At 28.0% G+C, this 22,599-nt stretch overlaps 1 protein-coding gene across 3 annotated transcripts in view; it reads right to left on the bottom strand.

The window, feature by feature from the left end:
- Positions 1–22,599, bottom strand: part of Pu (GTP cyclohydrolase punch) — a 106,635-nt gene that overhangs the window by 6,186 nt on the left and 77,850 nt on the right. For all 3 annotated transcript variants that reach the window (XM_075356268.1, XM_075356267.1, XM_075356265.1), the window contains exons 3-4: positions 5,929–6,094; positions 3,828–3,859 (exon numbers count right to left, since the gene is read on the bottom strand). In XM_075356268.1, coding sequence (XP_075212383.1) covers positions 3,828–3,859; positions 5,929–6,094 — 198 coding nt within the window. The remainder of the gene's footprint in view (positions 1–3,827; positions 3,860–5,928; positions 6,095–22,599) is intronic.

Genomic DNA, 22,599 nt, shown 5'->3' with positions numbered 1-22,599 from the left:
GATTTTGGATGTTTTCTTAACTGCAGTAATAAGCCCTCATTGAGAGCTTAACAATATATCATAAATGGTACTTATTTCCACTGGTTCCTAAGTTACAGCCAAATAAAATTTTAATTAATGAAATATATTGATCTTACAAGGGAAGGCGCATTAACTCAAATCAAACTTAAACTCCTTCTTTTTTTAATTTTAAATATATTGATTTATTAATAATTAAGTAATGATAGTAAAAAGGGTTTACAATAAATAATAATTATTCAGTAACAACAATAAAAAAAATCAAAAGTTATTAGTAAAATAAAATTTCATGTACTTTTAAAAATGTGTATGCAATTTTAATAGGCATTATTAAACATGTGTATATGTAATAGATTTGGTGAAACATCTGATTGTTTAATATTAATTGAAAATTATAATTTAGAATTGTACTATTATTGGATTTTCTAGTTTAATTTCTGTTTAAAATTTTATTTAATTATTCTGGAATTTCTTTCCAATTTTATCTACACGTAAGTTAACTACACAGCAACTGAAAAATAGACCCTCACAAGAGCAACAAACATTTTCTTCCTCTTTATGTTTACCATCTCTTAATTTTTTTATTCTTCCCTTATTCTTTACATTTTCTTCCTCTTCATCTTCATCTTCTTGTAGTTTTTTTAAAATATATTTCTTCATGTTATCTTTATTTTTCCTGATGATTGTTTCTTTTTCATTTTTGATTATTCATCAACTAATCCAATAATAAAAACTGAATATTTTACACCATAAAATTGAAATTAACATTTGTAACCAGTATACAGGAGTTCACTAAACAGAATAGTTTAATTATTATTAACTTTTATTTATACGACACATCAGAAATCTGAAACTTTTGTTCATTAGCAACTCAAGAAGTTACAAATATTACTGATCTAGTAATATGACTAATAAAGGGACTTTTACTCTATCCTAACATTTCATGCAAGATTGTTGAATAATTGTATAAATATTTGATGTTAATAACTAATATTTCAGCAATTGTGTAACTATCCACTTTAAGAATTGGAGGATTTTATCTCACTTTCAAATGAAATAAGTTTAAATGAACTACAGCAAAAAATGTGTATTTGTTATTTAATAGGTGTACAAGGAAGTTGTGTAGTGTCCACATCAGATTTTTTGATATCAGTATCATTTTGTTAAAAACAGTTTTATTTATATTACAGAAATTTTTGTTTGAGTGAAAAAAGTGTTATCTGCGAGACTCTTTAATGTTCCGTTTACAATTTTGTTGTAATTTTTTTTGGATACATATCTGCATTTCGTTAGTAAATGATATGGTTAACAAGAATTGAGTGTAACAAGCCTCTTCAGTTTAACTCATTAAACAAAAATTTGCAATAGAAGTAAACATAATCTCTCTAAGAAATTTATTTATATTACATCTTTCTGATAACCATTTAAATTATTAACAGTGTATGTAATAATATTTAATATATAAAAGAAGTAAAAAGAATATTTAAAAAACTATTTTTTCTTTTTTAACTAATTGCAAAAATAAAATATGTAATCCTTAAATAGAAAAAGATTTTTTCCATAATACTTTATTTATTATTATGATAATATAATAATAAATTATTACTTTCAATAATGTAATAGTTTTTTCCAGAAATTCTTTTCACTTCCGCTGTTTTATTTTGATCATAAAGCTCAAGAGCAATTTAAATATTTACAAATGATTTAATAACTAAAAATATAAGCACTTTATGATTAATTAAAAAAAGAGGTGCTATGGAAAACTGGAGAGAGCTAAGAGAATAAAGCTCTCCATTGAAATCTCATAACCGGTAAAAGCAAAGCTAAAGAAGTGATCAACTTAACTGAATTTAAATTAAATAAAATTATTATATTACATCAATTGAAAATTTCAAAAATGTTTTCAATTAAACATTAAGATAAAACTGCATATTACAACTCCTTGATTAACACCGTGATATATACCGTTAGTTTCAAAATCATTTGTAACTTTAATAAAGTTACAATGGGTAACAACGATTTACTTGACTGCTAAATGTTAAATAATTATACTTGACTGCCATTGCAACTTTATTAAAGTAACAATGGCAGTCAAATGTCCAGTAATAAACTTTAGGAAAATATTAATTAGTAGAATAGATTCTGCTGACAAATTTGGGTATGTTTTAAGATAAATTAAGCACCATTAAAACAAAAGCATATAAATATTTAAATATATTAAAGCATTAGAGACTTTTTTCTTAAATGAGTATTCCTTCAGAATACTATATGTAATTTGTGAATGAATTAGTAAATATATTGAATTTCTTTAAAGAATTGCAATAACAATAATTTTTGATGATAATATTGTAAAAATGACCGTATAATGTTGTTGTTAATGATATGAATAACAAACATAAAGCTCAAAGTGAAATGATAATCTTACTTATAATATATAACAATTTAGATGGGTTTTTGTACAGCATTACACTGCATTTCTTACATCTTAGTAGTTACACACGACAGTTTGAAGCCTCAGGAAGTATCATGGAAATTGAAGGGAGTGAAATAAGGAGTCAACAGTAAAAGCTACATCTAATAATCCTTTTTCCTTAGATCATTAAGGTTAAACACTGCCTGATGAAGTTTCAGTGCCTGCCACTTTGGCAATTATTAGTGGCTAATGTTTACAGTATTTATATTATTAAAGACATAATATATTTAAAAAATACTTAAAAATAACACTGTAGTAATGAATATCTAAGTCAAATTCATGTATAATTTAATGGCAAAAGTTACTGATTTTTTATTTTTTTATTGGGACACTGTGGTTTAGACAACAGAACAAAAAAAAAGATCATCACATAGTTCAATGAAGATCACACCTTATTAAAAGTTAAACTGCGACCATAAAAAAGTTTATTTTTTTTAAGCTAGTGGGCAACTTATCTTCAGGCACTAACAAATATTAATTATTCATTTTATAATAAAAATAATAATGATGATTACAGAGTAATAAACAAGTAAACAAAAAAATCTGACAATGTATAATAACAGTAAAGTAAGGATAGATATTAACTGTCATTGTTTTATTACATTCAATGAACAAAAATATTCTCATGCACACATAATGCACCAAGTTTATAAACTAACAGTGACAGCCATCACAGAAATCATATATATATATATATATATATATATATATATATACACGAGAAATAAGAATACAAGTAAATATTATATATTCATATAATATTTTAATGAAATTTAGATTTTTATTACTTTTTTCATAAATATTAAGTGGTATCAACTGCAGTGGTCATTAGTTACTAATAAATGCCATACAGTGAAAGTTGTTTGTTTATTAAAGCCATTAATAGCTTACACCTTCCAATTTCTAGAATGACAGTCCCTAAAATTTTCCTGGTATTGGAGAACCATAAAGTTGAAAGGAATGCAGTTTACCATCTTAGTTAAAAATCAAAAATGTTTAATCATAGTCAACTGCTATATCTATCTACATTTGATTTATTTTGAGATATTAAAAATACTTTTCATTAATTGGAAGATTAAGTTTGAATTCACTGTAGAAATATTTTGTAACCATTCAGGGCTGTAACCTGGTGCATCTATCACATCAGGTAATTGAGGTGAATTGCTATTATGAGATTGTAATAAACAGTTAAAAGCAACAAATTAATTAACCCCCTTTTTATTGTATAATAGCCTCTTACTTCAATGAATATACTTTTTAGAAGATATTACTGGGATGAAAATAGGACTTAAAAAAGTAGTTACAATAGTAAAATAATAACAAAGATTAAAATTACCTTGTAGTCGTCTGCTGTATATTTCAACAATTCTGTAAAAGACAAAAATATCCAAAATGTTACTGCTTAATGTGATTAATACCTATTTTTCTACAATTTTTTTACATGTTAAAAATGGCGAGAAATTTGTATGATATTTAACAGTTTATATTTATTCAAAATATAAAATTTCTCTTTTTTTATGCAGCAAGTTTAGAATTAGATAAAAATTACAGAACAGGTATTATAATAAATAATGAAGGTAGCAGAGAGCAGAACTAAACTTTGTAATCAGAAAAAAGTACGGATTTAAGTATAATATTAAAATCTTATATAAAAATTAGTATATAACTTTGTATAGAACATATTATGCCACTTACTAATTGAAGAAATCTTCCAATCTTAAAATGCAGGACTGTTTTAACTTTAATGACATAAACTTATCAGTGATACTAAATTTCCAAAAATACTTCTGAGTAATATTTAATGGTGTTCATGATTAAATTAATTGCTGATTGGATTTCTATGGAATACATAATACTTTATATTCGTCAGAAACTTCTTTTTAACAAAATGATGTTTTTGACAACTTTTAACATTTGATGGTTCATTGAATTTAATCTATTACCTTAATCCCAGTAATTATGAATAGTAAATAGCATCAGTTTTTCAATTAACTAAACACTGTTCACCTGAGATCATGATTAACTGAGCTAGTTATACAATTTCTTTCCTTTAGTTATAAAAATAAAATTGTTTTATTAATAAAAATAATTTCATTTACTTGCCTATTATAACCATGACCCACTTTGTTATTTTAATTTCCTTTAAAACATACATTATCCAATAGAGCAACAGCGGCTTTTTATAGTAGGCGACATGTGCTAGTTTAATTATTGGTTTCTGTTTCAGTTGTTATATGTTTTAATGCTCAAAGGCATGTTTGAGATGCTTATTTGTATATTGATTTTTTGCAGTAAACCTAGCACAATGAAATTTTTGTCTGTTAAAAGGTAAAAACTTTAAAATTATTATATAGGAAACTGATTTAAAATTATATTAGGAAACTGATAATAATCTATAAGAAAATCAATCAATGAAGAAAAATCAAACTCAAACAATTCTGAGATAATTTGTAGACTGGTTATTTAGATCCATGTGATACAGTCATAATATTCATGAAATCTATTATTTTTATTCTTTTAATACAAGCTATCAGTATGTTAATTTAATTTGTATTTAATCTTTTATCAGTTGTTATAGAAAAATTGTATCAACAACTTGATAACTAGTATGTGCAAAATATTAAAATGTAACTATAAAAAGATTAACAGTGTGACTGCATAAATTTAGTTGTAATAATTTGGAACTATAAAATAAAATGAAATAAATAGAAAATCTTAAAAATATTTCTTAAAATATAGTTTAATATGCAATAAAGCTGAACTTTTTACATAAATTGGTTCATAAGATAACTCTTCAAAGACAAGCCTTTCTTATACAGTGATAATTATAGAAAGAATAACTTAATACAATATATATATTTTTAGGCTGTATTAGATAAAATATAATAGATATACTAAAAGATTAATAAAACAGTGGAAAAAATTAAAAAAAAATATTGCACTGAGTAACTTTTTAGATAAACTATCTCATTTTATAATCAATATTCTTATAATTGCATGTAACACATTTCTCTTGTTATCTAGATTTCAGTTTTATTTCCTCTTTCAGAGTATTATGGCTACCACCTTTACTGGAAATATTAACACACTGTGCTGCACAATTGTTGATTTAGACTAAGATATTTCAAGTTCATACCAGTACTTGACTTCAGAACAAAGATATGTGCTATCGAGACCCATAAATCTTGACTTCACCCAAAGTCAAAATAATCTTTTAATTCTATCATCCTCTTCTTGATTTACGGTGAAGTGAATGCATTGTTAAAAACTTTCAGAACAAGCAGTTAAAAAAAACTCTCACTTGTCTTTGTATCAGTCTATAAAATTTAAGAAATGAGCATTGATGCCTTATTAGAACTGATATATTACTTTTTTTTTACAGAATTTATAATTGAAAAATATAGACAATTTTGTTAAAAAAAAGTTTAATAACTTACCTTGCCAGTTTGCTGAGACCAAGAATTTTTTTGTTAGGCAGGTAACCAATTGAAACTTTTCCATAAAAAGGTACTAAATGGTGTTCACACATTGAGAACATTTCAATGTCTTTGACAACTACCATTTCATCATGATCTTCATCAAAAACTGCATCATTTAGTACATCTAGAGACATAATAAAGAAAGAATAAAAATTGAAATATGTAAAATAAACAATTAAAAGATAAACATGTAAAACAAATATTTGTTTGCGAGTCGGATGGTCATTTGGTTTACTAATTCACCAGAATATAAAGTTTAAGAGTAAACATTTTTCTCTACGATTTATATTAATTCACAAATTAGATTGCCTGATGCTATAATCTTATCTTAAATATAGATAAAAGAATGTGAACTTAATAGGTCTAATTAAATGGCTACTCTCGGTTTGCTAAAAAACAATAAAAATTATCAATCCAGTGGAATATTAGTTTTCGTGTTTAAACTGTACTCAGGCTTGATAGAGCATGTTACTATGAATACAGGAGATATGATCAAGGTAATGTCTCTGTATCTCAAACTCTCTCTTTCTTTGTTACTGCTATCTGTAGACGAAATTCCTTTGTGCAGACTACTTTCCTTCCAGAATTAAATAATATATTATTATACTCACATGAGAATAATTTACTAGTTATAGGCAATTTAAATATCTGAATCTTAAAAGATTCAGCTCAGGCTTTAGAATACTGAATAATTATGGCTAGCTCTAGGTTGAACGAATTAATATACTCCAACCCAAGTATTTAAAAATAATTCACATTGTTTGGATCACATGTATTTTAGGGCAAAAGGAAATTGCTTTAGTCACAAATTGTGTTTTATATCTCAGGACTTGGAGATTATGAATTATTGGAATTTTTAAAAATATGACATTCACTTCCTCTAGGTCAGATGATACTACCCACCGGGTTGGTCTAGTGGTGAACGCGTCTTCCCAAATCAGCTGATTTGGAAGTCGAGAGTTCCAGCGTTCAAGTCCTAGTAAAGCCAGCTATTTTACATGGACTTGAATACTAGATCGTGAATACCGGTGTTCTTTGGTGGTTGGGTTTCAATTAACCACACATCTCAGGTATGGTTGAACTGAGAATGTACAAGACTACACTTCATTCACACTCATACATATCATCCTCTGATGTATTATCTAAACGGTAGTTACTGGAGGCTAAACAGGAAAAAGAAAGAAAGAAGGTCAGATGATACTAGTGTACTACTGAGAATCGATTATGAGAAGTTAAAAACGAATTTAAGTGTATTTGATTGGAATTGTATTTATAGTCTAGACAATGTAGATGTTGCTTTTCAGTTTGTTAATATTCTTAAGAGAACATTAGAAGAGGCTACAAAAAATTTATCAGTTTATTAAAATAAACGAATATAATGAAAGCTTTAATGACAGATGACTAACGCAGCAGGCCACAACACAGAAATAAATTGTACAAGATAGTTAAGATTTGATGATAAAAAGTTAGTTATTTTAAACCATAGTGAATGTTTAAAATAAGATATTGAAAGTAGAAAAATAGTACTCAAACTTATTTGGAAAAAAGGTAAAGAAACAGTTGCAAACAATAATGTAGGGGCAAAAAAAATTAAGTTTTGATAAGGTAAGTTTATTAGACGATTCCTTGGTTATTATACAGGAACCAAAGATGATTGCAGAATTCAATAACTTCTTTGTAAATATCACTAATGATTTAAAGAAAAACCTACTCTTTTTTAATACTGGATGAAAATAGGTTTAAATTACTTTACCAAAAACTCGAACATGTAAGTCTATTTTTCCCCTACATGTGCAGAAGTAGCTTTGATTATAAAAGGGTCTAAGTTAATTAAAGCCCCAGAAATTGTTGGTATTTCTACATTTACTATAAAGAAAAGTTTAAGGATATTTTATCTCCAGTTTTGGCCTATCTGATCAATCTGAGTTTTGAAATGGAAAATTTACATCAGTCTTAAAATCTGCAGTAGCTGTTCCTTTGTTAAAAAATGGGATTTTGTTAGATTAAAACAATTACAGACTGATATCCTTCCTTTCAGTTTTCTCAAAGATAGTTGAGAAAAAAGTGAAAAAGAGGTGTCCGTTTTATAATCTTATAAAAATTTTTTTCACTTTATCAATTTGGCTTTATTGAGGCATATCAACAGATGATGTACTATTAAAACTTCTATCTGGCATATAAAAAAGGTCTAAACTCCTCTGTCGGTGGTACATTTGTTGACATCACTAAAGCATTTGATGCAATAGATTATAATATCTTACTGTCTTTATTTGTGAGAAGGAAGTTTTAGAGGATTAACTTTAAAATGGTTTAGAAGTTACTAAATCAAAGAAGTTTAATGTGTAAAAAATCAAAAGATCATCAACTTGTGAAGTTTCCAAAGGGTCAGTCCTTAGACCTATTCTTTGTAGATGATATGGCTCTGTGCTGTAACTTCTGAACAATTAAAACAAGACATGCAACACATTTATGTAAATATGGTTTACATTTAATAAATTAACTTTGAGCTTGAAAAACATTCATTTTTCTTTAACAGATAGACCTTCATATGTTGAGGGATTATATCACAAGTGAGTCAGTTGTCTTCCATTAGTAAATTCTACATGTAATAAATGTATGGTTATTGATAATATAAAATACTTAGATTTGAACATTGATAAAAATTGCTCTTGGAGATTACATAAAGAATCTGAACAATTACATGATATGTTTTATGGAGTTTCTGTTACTTGAAAAGTATCCATCTATCTTATTGTTTGAGAACTTTGTACTTTTCAATTGCTCACTCTAAACTTCGGTATGGGATTTACTACTGGGGAACAACTTATTATTCCAGTGTCAAATCACTTATCATTGCACACAAAAAAGTAGTGCGGCTAATAGTTTGTGTTAAAAGATCTGAATGTGTATTCCCTTCCTTTTTAAAATTTAATTTTTCCTTTTAGGCATTTGCATGTGTATTAAATACCGAGAACTTTGATCTTAGCAAAGAGGCCAAGAAGCGATAACAGGAAGTGTTACAGGGCTGAGAACATCAAAATGATGGTTGTACGCCCACGTTGTGGACTCAGTACTTTTATACGGTATACTGGCGTGGCATAGAACAAGTGGGGCGGAATTGGTGATTGTTGGAGAGTGTGCAACGTCGAACAGCGCTGCAAGTGGCAACTGCATATAAATTGGTTTCGGCTGATGCAGTGGTGGTGGTAGATGGGTTGGTACCCTTGAGATTTTAGCAGACCATAGGAAAAGGGTTCAAAATGGTGAGTATTGTCAAGTATCATGGGAGATGACGATGGAAGACTGGCAGTCCAGATGAGATACTTCACACAAAGGCCGTTGTGGACTTATAGACTCATCCCACAAATGTGACTGTGGTTTGGAGAACTGAGCCATTGGCTTACCCAATTTCTGACCGGCCACTGTGCATTTTGGGTATACCTGTGTAGGAGGAGACAAGCTGAGGACAAGGGGTGTTCATACTGTGGAGATATGGATACACAGAACATGTGGTTTTGAGGGTCCTCGATGCATTAATAGAAGACACAAATGTGAGGCAATAGTGGGTCAGTTGTAGGTAGAGAACATCATTCCCAAGATTCTGGATAACAAGCAGCAGTTTAACACCATTGCGAACTTTGTGGTGAGAGCGATACAGGAAAAGGATCAGGAAACGAGGAGAAAGAATAATTAAAAAGTCCTTGCATCGTGAAGAGCTGGACTGGAGAGCGAAGAACAGCCCCCTGTGGAGCTGTCATTTGTCCATGTAGAGTGGATGGGCGACAGTGATTATGCACAGGGACTCTGGATCCCCTGAGTTCAAGACACCTTTGAACTACACGAGGTCGTGTAGTACTCAACTGCAGATCTGACCTCAGGAGGGGAGGCTCGGTGAGATAGGAGTCTTAGTCATATAGGCTCCTAACATCTAGCCAAACTCGTGTGAGTCTGACACTCCCCCACTTGTAGGGGGTACGTAAATGGTATTTCTCACTCATGGAGAAAAAAATACTGAAAACTTGTTATATCAGGAGTGGGCAATTTAAAAGTATATTCTAATAGATTAAGGTTACAAAACAGTGACACTTAAATTCAAGCCAATAATGAAGCATTCAGGTGTTTTTACACGTATTGTGCACCCAAAAGTTTTAATCAATTCCCTATTCATTTTACATCTTGTTTAACACCGATTGAATTTTTGTACTCTTAATGACTGGTTGCTCTCATTTGAAAGTATACTGTTTTTTGATTAATATAAAATAATTTATTTTGTAAGTCATTTAGAGTAGGCTCCTTTGAAACATATTTTAACTATGGTCTTTTAATGATGTTAATAAATCATACTAAACTGATATGTTATAATATAATCTATGTAATTTAGTTCAAATCATTAAGCCTAAGCACTGACACAATGTCTATTGCTTTATTTCATGTGATGGTCTCTAAAAAGATTAAAATTTTTAATGAGGTACCTAACCACCTTTCCATTTATTAAATAAAAAGTTTAATTTTGTTTATTTTGCATTTATATACCGCGTATATTACATTTGTGCTGTTTCTTATAACATTGTACTTCAGTATTGTTCTTTACTATTGCAATTATATTATAAAATTTGTACTTTACTATTGAATATTTAAATATTTGTAATTTTTATGTGGAATTGTGGACATGAATTGAACTTGTAACAGATAAATAATAAACATGCAAGATAATTTAAAAGGAGGCTCTTGGAATTTGTATTTAGAATGTATTTAATTGTACAAAATAAGATTTCAATGATTTTTAGTAATCTGAATCTAATATCAAATCACACTAAAATAGCAACTGATCACAGATTAAAAGTTTTTGAACTTGTGACGTATAGTATCAGGAGTTTGTCAGAAAGTGCAGAAAGAAAATAATGTATTACGTACAGTAAAAATATTTAAATCAGATAAATAGATTAAAAGAACAGTTAAGGCCAGTTTATCAAAATAAGCAGTCACAAATTAACTGTACCTCCCATAATCAAATAATTAGGCAACACAAAAACAAGTTTAAAATAACACAATAGACAAAATTCTAAGCTTTCAGTTTACTCACTGAAATTTCATATCAAAACTCAATTCTTCAATTTTGATTCACAGAAAAAAATACAAGTCACAAATAGTTTTTATTTCTTTACATGAAAAATTAAAATAAATGTAAATCCAGAAGTGTGTGCTTTCCTTAGTCTTCCTCAAAATCTATCCCTGGCCGTCAAGACTAACAAGCATTGTGCATCTCGGTATTCACTAAAATGCAATTTCATTTTGTAAAATAATTATACAACCAATATTTATTACCCAGTAATAATATATGTTTAAATATAACATGAAAAAAAAATAAGGTGGAATCTAATTTTTATTTAATTATTATTGTCTATCTAAAATTTAATACTTTGAATTGATTTCCTGATGAGCAACATTAAACAACCAAGCACAAAAGACACATCACATTCTGTATCAATAATATTTTTGCGGAATAATTTAACTTTTCTTTAAAAAAAATATAAGAACAAAAAAAAGGATTATCTCTTTTTCAATACTGAAGTAATGACAGAATGTATAAATTTTCTAATAGGTATAATTGATAACCAGCACATGCTTATAAAAACAGTTAGTGAAATTAGATGATTAATTGATACTGGTGGAAATGATTTAATTTACAAGAATTATGTAAATAATTTAATATTAAAGAGCATTTAAATAAAAAAAGGAAATGTAAAAAACATCAGACATAAATATTTTAAATCTACAGGTGGTGTAGACCCGCATTTGATGAATTACACTCTTGCCGAAACCTCTCACTCATACTTTTATACCCACAATGGCAATTCCTTGTAAGTGCCTAGCCATGAGTGGGTGGTAGCGGCTTTTCCCACCCTTACTCCGCTTATACTCATGGCTTCAATCTCTCTCACCTCATTCACTCTAAAGGGTATAAAAGCCACTTAACTTAGATTTCCTACTTCTCTGCAATATGACTCTTTCCATTTAAAGTTCATCTTTTATTATTTATTTCAAACAATTAAACAGTTCATTGGGTATTATATTAATTCAATAATAAACATAAAAAATACAAAAAGTAAACTTCTATTTTTTATGATTAATAAAAAAATTCTATGGTATAAGATACAAATTTTCATTTCTGGAGCAGAAATGAAAGGTTTATCATAAATCTAAACTAATAACATTAAATAATGTAGAAGAAAGAAAAATTAAAATAAAGAGAAAGAATGGCTTATATTTTACATAAAAAAGTTAAATCGCATCTAATTTCAAGAGGCCAAATTACATAATAATTATATGCTTGAATGAGCTTTGATATGATCATGTCAAATCGTATGATCTTATTTTACAGAATTCTTATAAAAAGAAAAAAAATTTTTCTCTATTTAATCATGGATTCTGTTGAACAAATATTGTCAATTTTGCTGACACAGATTAAATGCACATCGACTGAAAAATAAAGTTACAAATTTTAATGAGAAAGAATTTTTTACATGTCTTTGCAAAGTTAAACATTAAGAAAACAATGAATGCACTTTCATAAAAGAATCTAACATAAAATGTTTCAGAACAATTTGTATGATTCCACATTACCAAAAACTAGCCATCTTCAAAAAACCTGCCTCTTCTCTTAAATATACTTCATCATAAATAACACTTTATTTCAGAAATTACACTCCTATAATGTAATTGGTTGTCAATAAGTGATGATATTTCAATTGTTTGAAATATAAAATCTTAAGAAGCATTTATAAGTATGTTTTGTAACTACCTTTTTACTTTAAGTAAACAGCTATTCAGACTAAATAAAAAAAGTTAAAATGGTACAAAATCAACTTTCATGAGTGTACTATCAACTTAAAAGAAAAAGAAGCGAGTGCTAAAATAAACTAGCAAGAATATACTGAACTCTACAGCTTCACTACATTACAATTCATATAATCTTCAGCTACTTGTAATGAAATACTAAAAAACCTTTTCTCAGTTTGCTTTTATTTATTCTTTCTTTTTTTTTCAATAAAACAAAAGTTTCCAATCTTGTAAAGAAACACAATTTCTTAACTGTACTAATGAAACTGGATGTATTTATTTCAAGTTTTCTCAAATATAATTTTTAAATAATTAATGAAGTTTAAGATAATTTTAAAATCTGTTTTAAAAATTAATTACTGTGAATAACATGTAATAATAAATTAATATGCATAAATGAATCATTTTTTTCTTTAAATAAAAGTGTTAATTATAAAAGGTTTATTTGTAGTTGCTGATTACTTGATTTGTAATCAATTGCAAGTACCATTGTATATTAATAATATAAAACTCTAAAATGGGTAAGTCGCAAGTTTAATGGTTAAGTATTATTTTCACTTTAATACAAATGTTTTTGGTTAGATCTAGCTCGGGCTGGTTAAAATTATTTATATCCTACCAAAATACTACACAGCAAACCAGATGTAATGTTCAGCTCTTGCTACTGATAAAGGAAAACAAAGCTTTCTCCACAGTTAAAGAATTTAAGCATTATGTCATTCCCTTAGGTACCGCAGATTGTGTAGAATACTGAACAATAAAGAAGTCAATGGGAAACCACTGTATTGCTCAGTTCTACTAGTTTAACTTGGCTAAGTATATTTTTGTTCTTAAGCAAGCCTACACCATTTTCAGAGAAAGATTGTTGAAAATTTAGTTCCCTACCATCTGTTAGTTTCAACACTTACCAACCTGGTTAACCCATATCATTTAAAAATTAAAATTTTAAGTTATAGTAATACATCTCATATTTGAAGTATATATTCACCGATCCCACAATTATATCACTGCAAGGCATGCGATACGATTATTAACATAAAAAAGATTTACCCTAAATATAATAAAATAATCAAAAAGGAAAACAGATAATTGTATCTACTTATATATTTTTTTGGTTTGTTTGTCCAGTATGCGTTCCTATGCCATTCATCCGATTGCGATGAAATTTTGGTGATTTGTAGGCACTCCCACGAATGTTACTGAATTAGTTTGAACCCACTAGGTGGCACTGGGGTTGAGATATTTCGAAAAATTGTATTCATATTCAGAATATATATTAGTTATGTGAAAAGAAAATTTTTTGAAAACACTATATCCGTTAGGTGGGGTCGGTGTTGAGATATTTACGAAACAAACAAACAAATACATACAGAATTTCTTCTTCTATATATATATATATATATATATATATAAGGCAATGTTGGTGTGTGTGTCTGCTGTAGACTAAAAAACTACTGGACCGATTTACATGCAAGAAAGAGAAAATTGTGAGAGGTGAGGGTAAAAGGGACATGGAAAATGGAAGAACTGAAAAAGGGGAATTGGGAAAGAGGGATCAGAGAAACACAGAAATAGAGAAAAAGGAAAATATGGTGAAAGTGAAAGGTTAAATTTTGTGATGTCCCGTAATGTTCGATTTTTTAATGTTTTACCAAATTTTCAATTGTATTAATTTAATTTATATATATAGTGAAGTATTGCCAGGTCAGCTAGTTTGGGTATATTTTTCAGTTAAAATATTTTATCTAGATCTGAACAATATTATAAAAAGGAATAAAATTATAAGTTACTTATATTAGCTTTTAAAAGTAATATTGTAATACATTATAAAAGTAATAAAATAAGAACAATAAAAAGGAACTGCTTGAAAATTTGTGTGGAAGGATCAAGAAAAACCACATGAAATCACTAGAGCAGCATTACAAAATAAAGAATTAATAAAAAAGAAAAGTTATTAAAATCCGTACTAGTATATAAAATATTTAATAAAAATACAAAACAATAAGTAAATACGTGAAAATTATAAATAAATAAAATCACAAAATATCACTGAATAACAATTCATAAGATGTTATTTAAAATTACTTGAAGACATTAATGGATGGATGAATATGCAGATTTTTTTATGTAGTTTTGTTTTATATTTATGTGTAATTACATGAATCAAGAATTAACTTTTTTTAACTTGATGTGTCATAATGAAAAACCTCTGTATAGTTTTTTACATCATTTTTTTAAATTCAGTTAAATTATAAAATCCTATACCTCCTTTACGCCTCTTCTGTTCTAAATAAAATAATGATTTATCTGAGCATCTCCTTCAGCAGTCAGCTAATTATTATTAGTACGATGGCAACATGTAATACACATTAAGGCTTGAAAATACCATGGGTTATTAATGGAAGTTTTATTTTATTTTTGTATTTGCACTTCAACTAAATTACTTGCACATAAAAGGTTTCTGTTTTACGTAACATATTTTATGTGTTTCTTGAAAATTTATCTAATAAGTTAAAATAATCAAATTATCATTTAATTTTATTGATAGATGTATCAATTTTATTATATTTTATTTTAATAATTATGAAATTAGAGGAGCTACCTGTAATTAATTTGTAAATTGTTAAAAGTCCTTTTCTTCTTCTTCATAAACAGCATCCGACCACCAAAATTAATTAAATAAAGTAACTGAAGGAATATCTCCATTTTTATTATTTTATCTTATTTAAGTTTTTGCATGTTACCATTTTGTGTTGATATATAATTATTGAATTTTTAACGTTGGAATTATTGATTAGGTTGAGCTGTTTCCAGCAAATCAGTTCCTGAATAAAGTTAATATGATTTTGACTAGAAAAGAGTAAATTAAAATTCTGTTTGGATGATTTTGATGATCAGTTTGGTCATGATAAGGTAAAACCTTTCACAGCAGAAAAACTGGACTTTACAGGGATTTGACCAGTCACTATCTAGTAAAGGAGCAAGATAGTGATAAATAGTCAGTTTTTCTTCACTGAATGAGGATTTAGGTGAAGAATAACTCTAAAAGGGTTTACATTAAAAGTTTTTGGATTCCCTAAATGGTATTTTAGTTATGAGTGGTGAGCGACCCCATTATCAAAATATTTTTTATATCAACAAATAATTTTATAAATAGTAGCTTATACTCTTTAATTTTCATTTATTTTTTATAAATCTCAACATTCTATCTTTCATCGGTTTAAAAAGTGTAGAATTAGTTTAGGACTTTTTGAATACTTGTAAACAAAACTGCCACTTGGGAGATAAATTATTAATTTTTTACATTTTTTTTACTATTATACTTCTTTCATTATCATTTCACCTTTCATTATTTCTAAGAATTAAAAATTAACTAACAATACTTCTATGGTAATGTAGTAGCCTATATTTATACAGATTATTTTATAGATTATGTAATAATAAATAATAATGAAAAAAGTTCTTTATAGATTTTAACAGGTTTTTTCCTCAAGAAGAGTTCGAAATTAACAAAAAATCTAGTATATGTGCCTGACTTTAAAAGGGTCATTAGTGACCCATCAGTAAAGAAAATATAGAAACTTTTTTTTATGAACAAGTATTTTCCAGAAGTATTAGTAAAAGTGAAGTGGTTTTCCTTTTTTCTTCTCTGGCCAAAATACATTGTTAGATGTTAACGAGTTTATCCCACCAGGAAACAAACCATAACCAGTTGCACATTTAACTGTTTATGTTCAGTAAAGGCATAAGTTGAATAACGGAAATCATTAATTTCAGAGAAAGCATTATGAATTCTGCTCTTGTAATGGTGGTACTTTACATGTATCACAAGAACATAAGACTTGGATGGATATTATTAACCAACAATTGATGTTCTATATGTCATGAAATAGCATATTCATCAGCATTCAATGTTTCTTCTAAATTAAGAGATTCTAAATGTACAATAATGAAATAATTTCTAGGCCTGCAAAGAAGATTAACATTAATACACCGTACTCTCAACCAATCAGAAACTAAAATAAGAGAGAGAAAAGCAGGTAGACAGACATACAGGCACTAGTTTCAGTACAACAAAAATTTTACATGTGCAAGTTGGTCTGTACGTGCAAAATTTCTTGCAAATTTTAAATCATTTCAAATAAGAATTATTGATTATTTTTAAATGTTTTAATCTAGAACTAAAAATGGCTAAATGACGAAGCGATTACTTGAAAAAAATCGTAAAAAGTTACAGTTTAAAATAATGAAAACGTTACTGTAAAAAAAAAAAAACATAACTAAATGACATTTTAAAAGATTGAATTAATATGATCACTGGCTTTTACTTGTAATAATATTGCAATGTACATTCTATCGATTGTTAGGTTAACAATAAGATTTTATTTAAATAACATTTATTTATTTAAGTAGATATAGACATAAATTATAATTTATAACAAATTTTTATTTCAATGAAAAATATATTTGGAAAGATAAAAGAATTCCATGATAAGATAATTAACTAAAGGAGTGTAAAGGGATGTTAGTTATTAGTTTAACACAGGAAATGAAGTATACCGTTTAAACGGATGTCTGTACATCTAAGGAAAGTTTTGATGGGATTCAGAGAAGCGCAAATAAATCGTATGCAATTAGTTTTTGATGTAAAAGAAGCCAAGATGCTACGTAAAATCACAAATTCTGATGCCATAAAAACTCGACATATTTATATATATATATATAAAAATTTAACCACAAAATATTAAATTGATCTATTAGCGTATTTAAGAAGAATTTTATATAAGATTCTCTGGAGTCTAATATTATTGAATATTTTATGTAATATTAAAACATGGGACCTAAATTTAATAAACCTGAAAATTAATTTCATTATTATAACCAATACATTATCAGGCTGCATTTAAATATTAAAAATAATATAATCAATTATTATTTATAAACAACACATCTTTTATAAAATTAATTGATAGAAATCAATTATCATAATGATTACTAATTGTATAAATTAAATATGAAATAAAAATAAAAAAAAAAGCCAGCCATGAATTGCATAACTTGCGCCGGTCAAGTTATGCAATTCATTATTAATTAATCATTTGAAGCTTTATTTAATATCTTTATGATAAAATAATTACTTTTTATTAAAAGAAACAATAAGCAAAATTTAGAACATTTTTCACATGTTAATGTAAAATAAAAATATTTATTTCTAATTTTATGACACATAAATAAATACAAAAAAAAATTATTTCTATATTTATAGAGTAGTTAATGAAAGTTGAACTATGGGACCATAGTTTTGTGTTCTTGTTCTTTTCCAAACAAACACAATAACTAGAAGTCAGCAAGTGAATACAGAATGACTTTTTTTGATATTTCAATCAGTTGTGTCCTATCCGTAACATCTAATTGTATCAATTGTTGCTGTAATTCGCCTAAGGATTTTCCCAGATTTGTCATTCTTCAAAATTATTTACTTTCTCTTCGTCCATGTGCAATTCAAGTTTCCAGTGGAATAGTGAAAGCCGCTTTTACTCTTTTTAGGTTTATAATAATTGAAGTTATTTGAAATTTTAAGGATTGTGTTTGGCATTGTTCTGAGAGTGAAATTTCTAGGAAGGAATGAAAATATTTGGCTAATTTTTTTTTCAAGAAGTACTAAAGAGTAAGGTTATCAAAAAATTAAAGATTTTTCCATTTTAAATGCAAAGGGTAACTTGTGAGATGAATTTAAATTTTAAAAACATTAAAAATTTTTTTTAGCACACAATTTGAGTAGGATGGGCAAAAACTTTTATAGCAGTTTGACGGCCTACTGATGTAGAAAGAAAGATGCAAAAAAACTCCCAATTTTTTTTCTGAAGCAATATGTAGGTAAAAAAAAAACAAATTATTTTTTGGGAAGGGAAAGTATATTAAACAAAAACTTTTGATAATATGATCTTGATAAAAAGAAAACTTCAACTTTTAAAATAAAAACATCTTTCTAAAGTGCTCCAGTAAAAATTTGAAATTCTATTTCGACCGAAAGAGTTCCACCCCTTTTTTCAATTTTTGAAAAAATTTAATACATTCTTCCCCTCGCAGTACCTTTTTACAAAATTTGAAGAAAATCGGTTCAGAGTTATACGACCAAATACGGCATATTTAATACATAGCACAAACATCGGTCTGACAAAAATAAATTTTTCGATGGAGAGCATTGGAATAAAAAATATTTTTCGCAGATTTAAAATTTATTTAAATAAATTTTTTGTCTCCGTAAGGGACAGAATTAAAAAAAGAGCCAATTTTTTTTTAGATTTTATATTGGACCGATTCATATACTTTGCCGTTACAATTATAGCTGTTTTAGCAGCATTTATCGCTATAGCGGGAAAGTAAAAATTAAGTAATTTACCATTCGCACGTTTAATGCAGTACAATAAATAAATTAGTAATATTTGATTGCATTATGCCTTTTTTCTTTCTTTTTCCTGTTTAGTCTCCGGTAATTACCGTTCAGATAGTACTTCAGACGATGAATGTAAATGAAATGTAGTCTTGTACAGTCTCAGTTCGACCATTCCTGAGATTTGTGGTTAATTGAAACCCAACTACCAAAGAACACCGGTATATACGATCTAGTATTCAAATCCGTGTAAAAATAACTGACTTTACTAGGACTTGAACACTGGAACTTTCAACTTCCAAATCAGCCGATTTGGGAAGACGCGTTCACCACTAGACCAACCCGGTGGGTTAATTATATCATGTCTGTTTTAATTCTCTGTTTTAGTATTATCGTTTACTCTTTCTCTCCTATAAGGTGTTAAAAAACCTGAAAAAAACATTACAGGCTGTAGTGAAATTACTTCTATTCATACAGTGTTTGTGAAATAAGTAATCTCTAAGATAAAACATTGAAGTAGAAGTATAACTAGAACTTGACGAAACCTCTCAGAACAATAAAATAAACCTTTCAATCGTAGTGTCTTTTTTTTTGATTCCAAAGAAATATTTTCAGATATTAAATCTGTTTGACCCGATGTGGATATGAGCCATTTTTTTACCAACTGATTTTTTTTACTAATGCTGTTGTCTACCGGGTCGAATTAACGATCAGAACAGAATATAAATAGGTTTTATATTTACTACACTGTAACAAAAATTATATTAGAATGATAACAAAGGTTCTGAATTTGTACATTGTTCTTTAAAAAAGTTGCAGAAGAAATAACGAAAAAAGAAAAAAAATTATAGGTAATATTCTACCAAGAAGATAGCAAAATATAAGTCTTTTTTTAATCTTTGCATTTTGCATGTGTATGTATTATAATGCCATCTGTAAGTCGTTTATTATTTGATTTTGTGCATTTACAGACTTGATTTTTCTAATATAATTGTTGTATGACGACGAAGATATAAGTTTGAATGTTACAAAATTTTTTACAGTATATAGCTTAAGAAAACCAATAATTTTAACTTTTTTTTCTTTTTAAGTGGAATGATTTTACCAGTGTGAAGGAAAAGAGAGGTTTGATAGACGGATAGCACTGGAGCTGTCGTACTATTACAGTTTCAATCTTCTCTTTCATAATCGAATATTGAAACTGTATTGAACTGGTAGCGACACTGGTGTCCTAGCAACGGTTTGCAACAGGTCCCTCACACTTACTGTGTTACATCCCTACTAGTGCTTGTTAAAAGTTCTCGCTCTTTTCTCTGTCTTTGTTTTACTTTATCTTTTGATCTTTTACATTTTCTCTTCTTTCCGAGAATGTTGATGGGAAGACTTTTGAGCAACAGTTCTGCTTCTTTTTATTGCTCTTCTTCATTCATGTCATCGTCCTTTACTTAAATGAATTAAATACAGCCTATTTATAAAAGCTTTCATAATATAGAAAATGCTGTGGGTCATCCGTACACACATACATACACATTCTTCGTCATATATATATATACACGCAGAATTCACAAATCTTCCCGAACACCTAGTCTCTCGAAGACTTTTGCAAGAGGGGGGTTTTAGTTTTTTTTTTAGGGATCTGCTAAAACTTTTAAAACATTTAACCATTAAAGGGTATTAGTATTAAAGGGTATTTAATTAACTAATTTACCTAATTATGCTAATTCTCTTCCTAAACAGCTAGCCAACAGAAAATGTACATTTTAATTTATTTAATATACTATTCAATAGAAGAATTGAAATATTGTGCCCATCCTACGAGGCTAAATTTGTTCAACGTCTCAATATCCTCGACTTCTGAATTTTAAATTTGATGAGCATTAAAATCGAGTATATTTGTACCTCAAAAGGATTGTTCGAAAAAAGGATACTTTCATATAGGTAAAGACATTAACGTGGTAGATATAACCATAAGGTTTATGGAGAGAGGAGTATAACCTTAAATCTGCGCCTAAATATATAAATATTGAGATTATATATTTGAATATTTTCCCTAAAATAAAAACCACCATAAAAATGTGAGGGTGAAATAATATAACAATGTAATCTTAGGAAATTATAAATAACTTCATTTTTCAAATAATTAAGTAATTATAATAAGCAATGTTCCAATGATACTTATCCCATGAAATCATTTTTGAAGTGTACCTCCAGCAATAAATACGAAAACAATTGTTGCAGATACCGGAGACCCCGTTTGAAATTTCAGAAACGTTTCCTGATGCTGAAATTTGTTTAAAGTAATGCTATTTGATTTACTCAGCTCGTTTGAAATGCGTTATAAAAATAAAAAAAGATACATAAAAAAATATTTTGTTCAGGATAATACTTAAAAAGTATTCATTACTTTTTTCTTTTATAACTTTTTTATTACTTTTCCTCGTTAAAAATTAAGGTTGAAACAATTTTATTTTGTTACACTGGACCTATCACGAATAATTATGTCCTCGCCTAACTACAGAAAAATAGGAAACAGTAACACTTTCTGTTAGTGACTTTTTGAAAAGAGTTGACTAGATTTTGATTAAAGTGATGCCAAAATAAATAATAGAATTTACAGAATGTATATAATACAGATTTTTTTAAAACGATTGTCACCACGCAAAAGAATTTTTACGAATTCACCACACACGTCGGAAGCGTGTGGATGGGAATACAGAATATAAATTAAGTAGCTTATGAAAAAATGCCAAGCATGTTTAGGATCGTACCCAGAATCTTGCAAATAAAAAACTGAGATTACATCACTTCGTTGCTGAGGTCAGCTACTGTATTTGCATATTTTGTGGAAGTCGCATTGTTCTGCATTTTCGGACACCATATTTCTCACAGAACTTGATTTACTCGGCGACTCGAAACATTATTACACGGGCTACGACGTTGTAAAGTACAAAAAGCTCTCCTCGTAAGCAATACAACGTTTAATAAATACAATAGTAAAAGTCATTCAAATCGGCTAAGGGTTCTCTTGAGTCTAGAGCGAATTAAAGACAAAAAAGTCACAAACATTCAGAGTAAATATGTAAATGTAAAACATTCCCTATTAAATAGAGGCCATTTATACATTTCTTCGTTTCTGGACAGAAAATGATACATTGACTTGCTGTTCACTATATCTAAGTTTTTTTTACAGCTGTTACACATGAAAACTATTTGAAGTACAAAAGATGCTAGTCAGAATTGCTTTTGCCGAGAGTAATGTTGTTCACCATATAGTCAGTCAGCCCCGTTGATGAACAAAATGAGTATCACATATAAAGTTCAACTTTTAATGCTTTGATGGGATTAGCAGGCAAATGCGAGGTAGTAAATTTGGAAAAACTTACGGGAAATCACTT

Source organism: Lycorma delicatula, chromosome 2 (genome assembly GCF_047948215.1).
Source record: "Lycorma delicatula isolate Av1 chromosome 2, ASM4794821v1, whole genome shotgun sequence".
NCBI lineage: Eukaryota > Metazoa > Arthropoda > Insecta > Hemiptera > Fulgoridae > Lycorma > Lycorma delicatula.
Note: the sequence above shows the minus strand (reverse complement) of the source record. Positions and strands in the feature narration are given on the sequence as shown.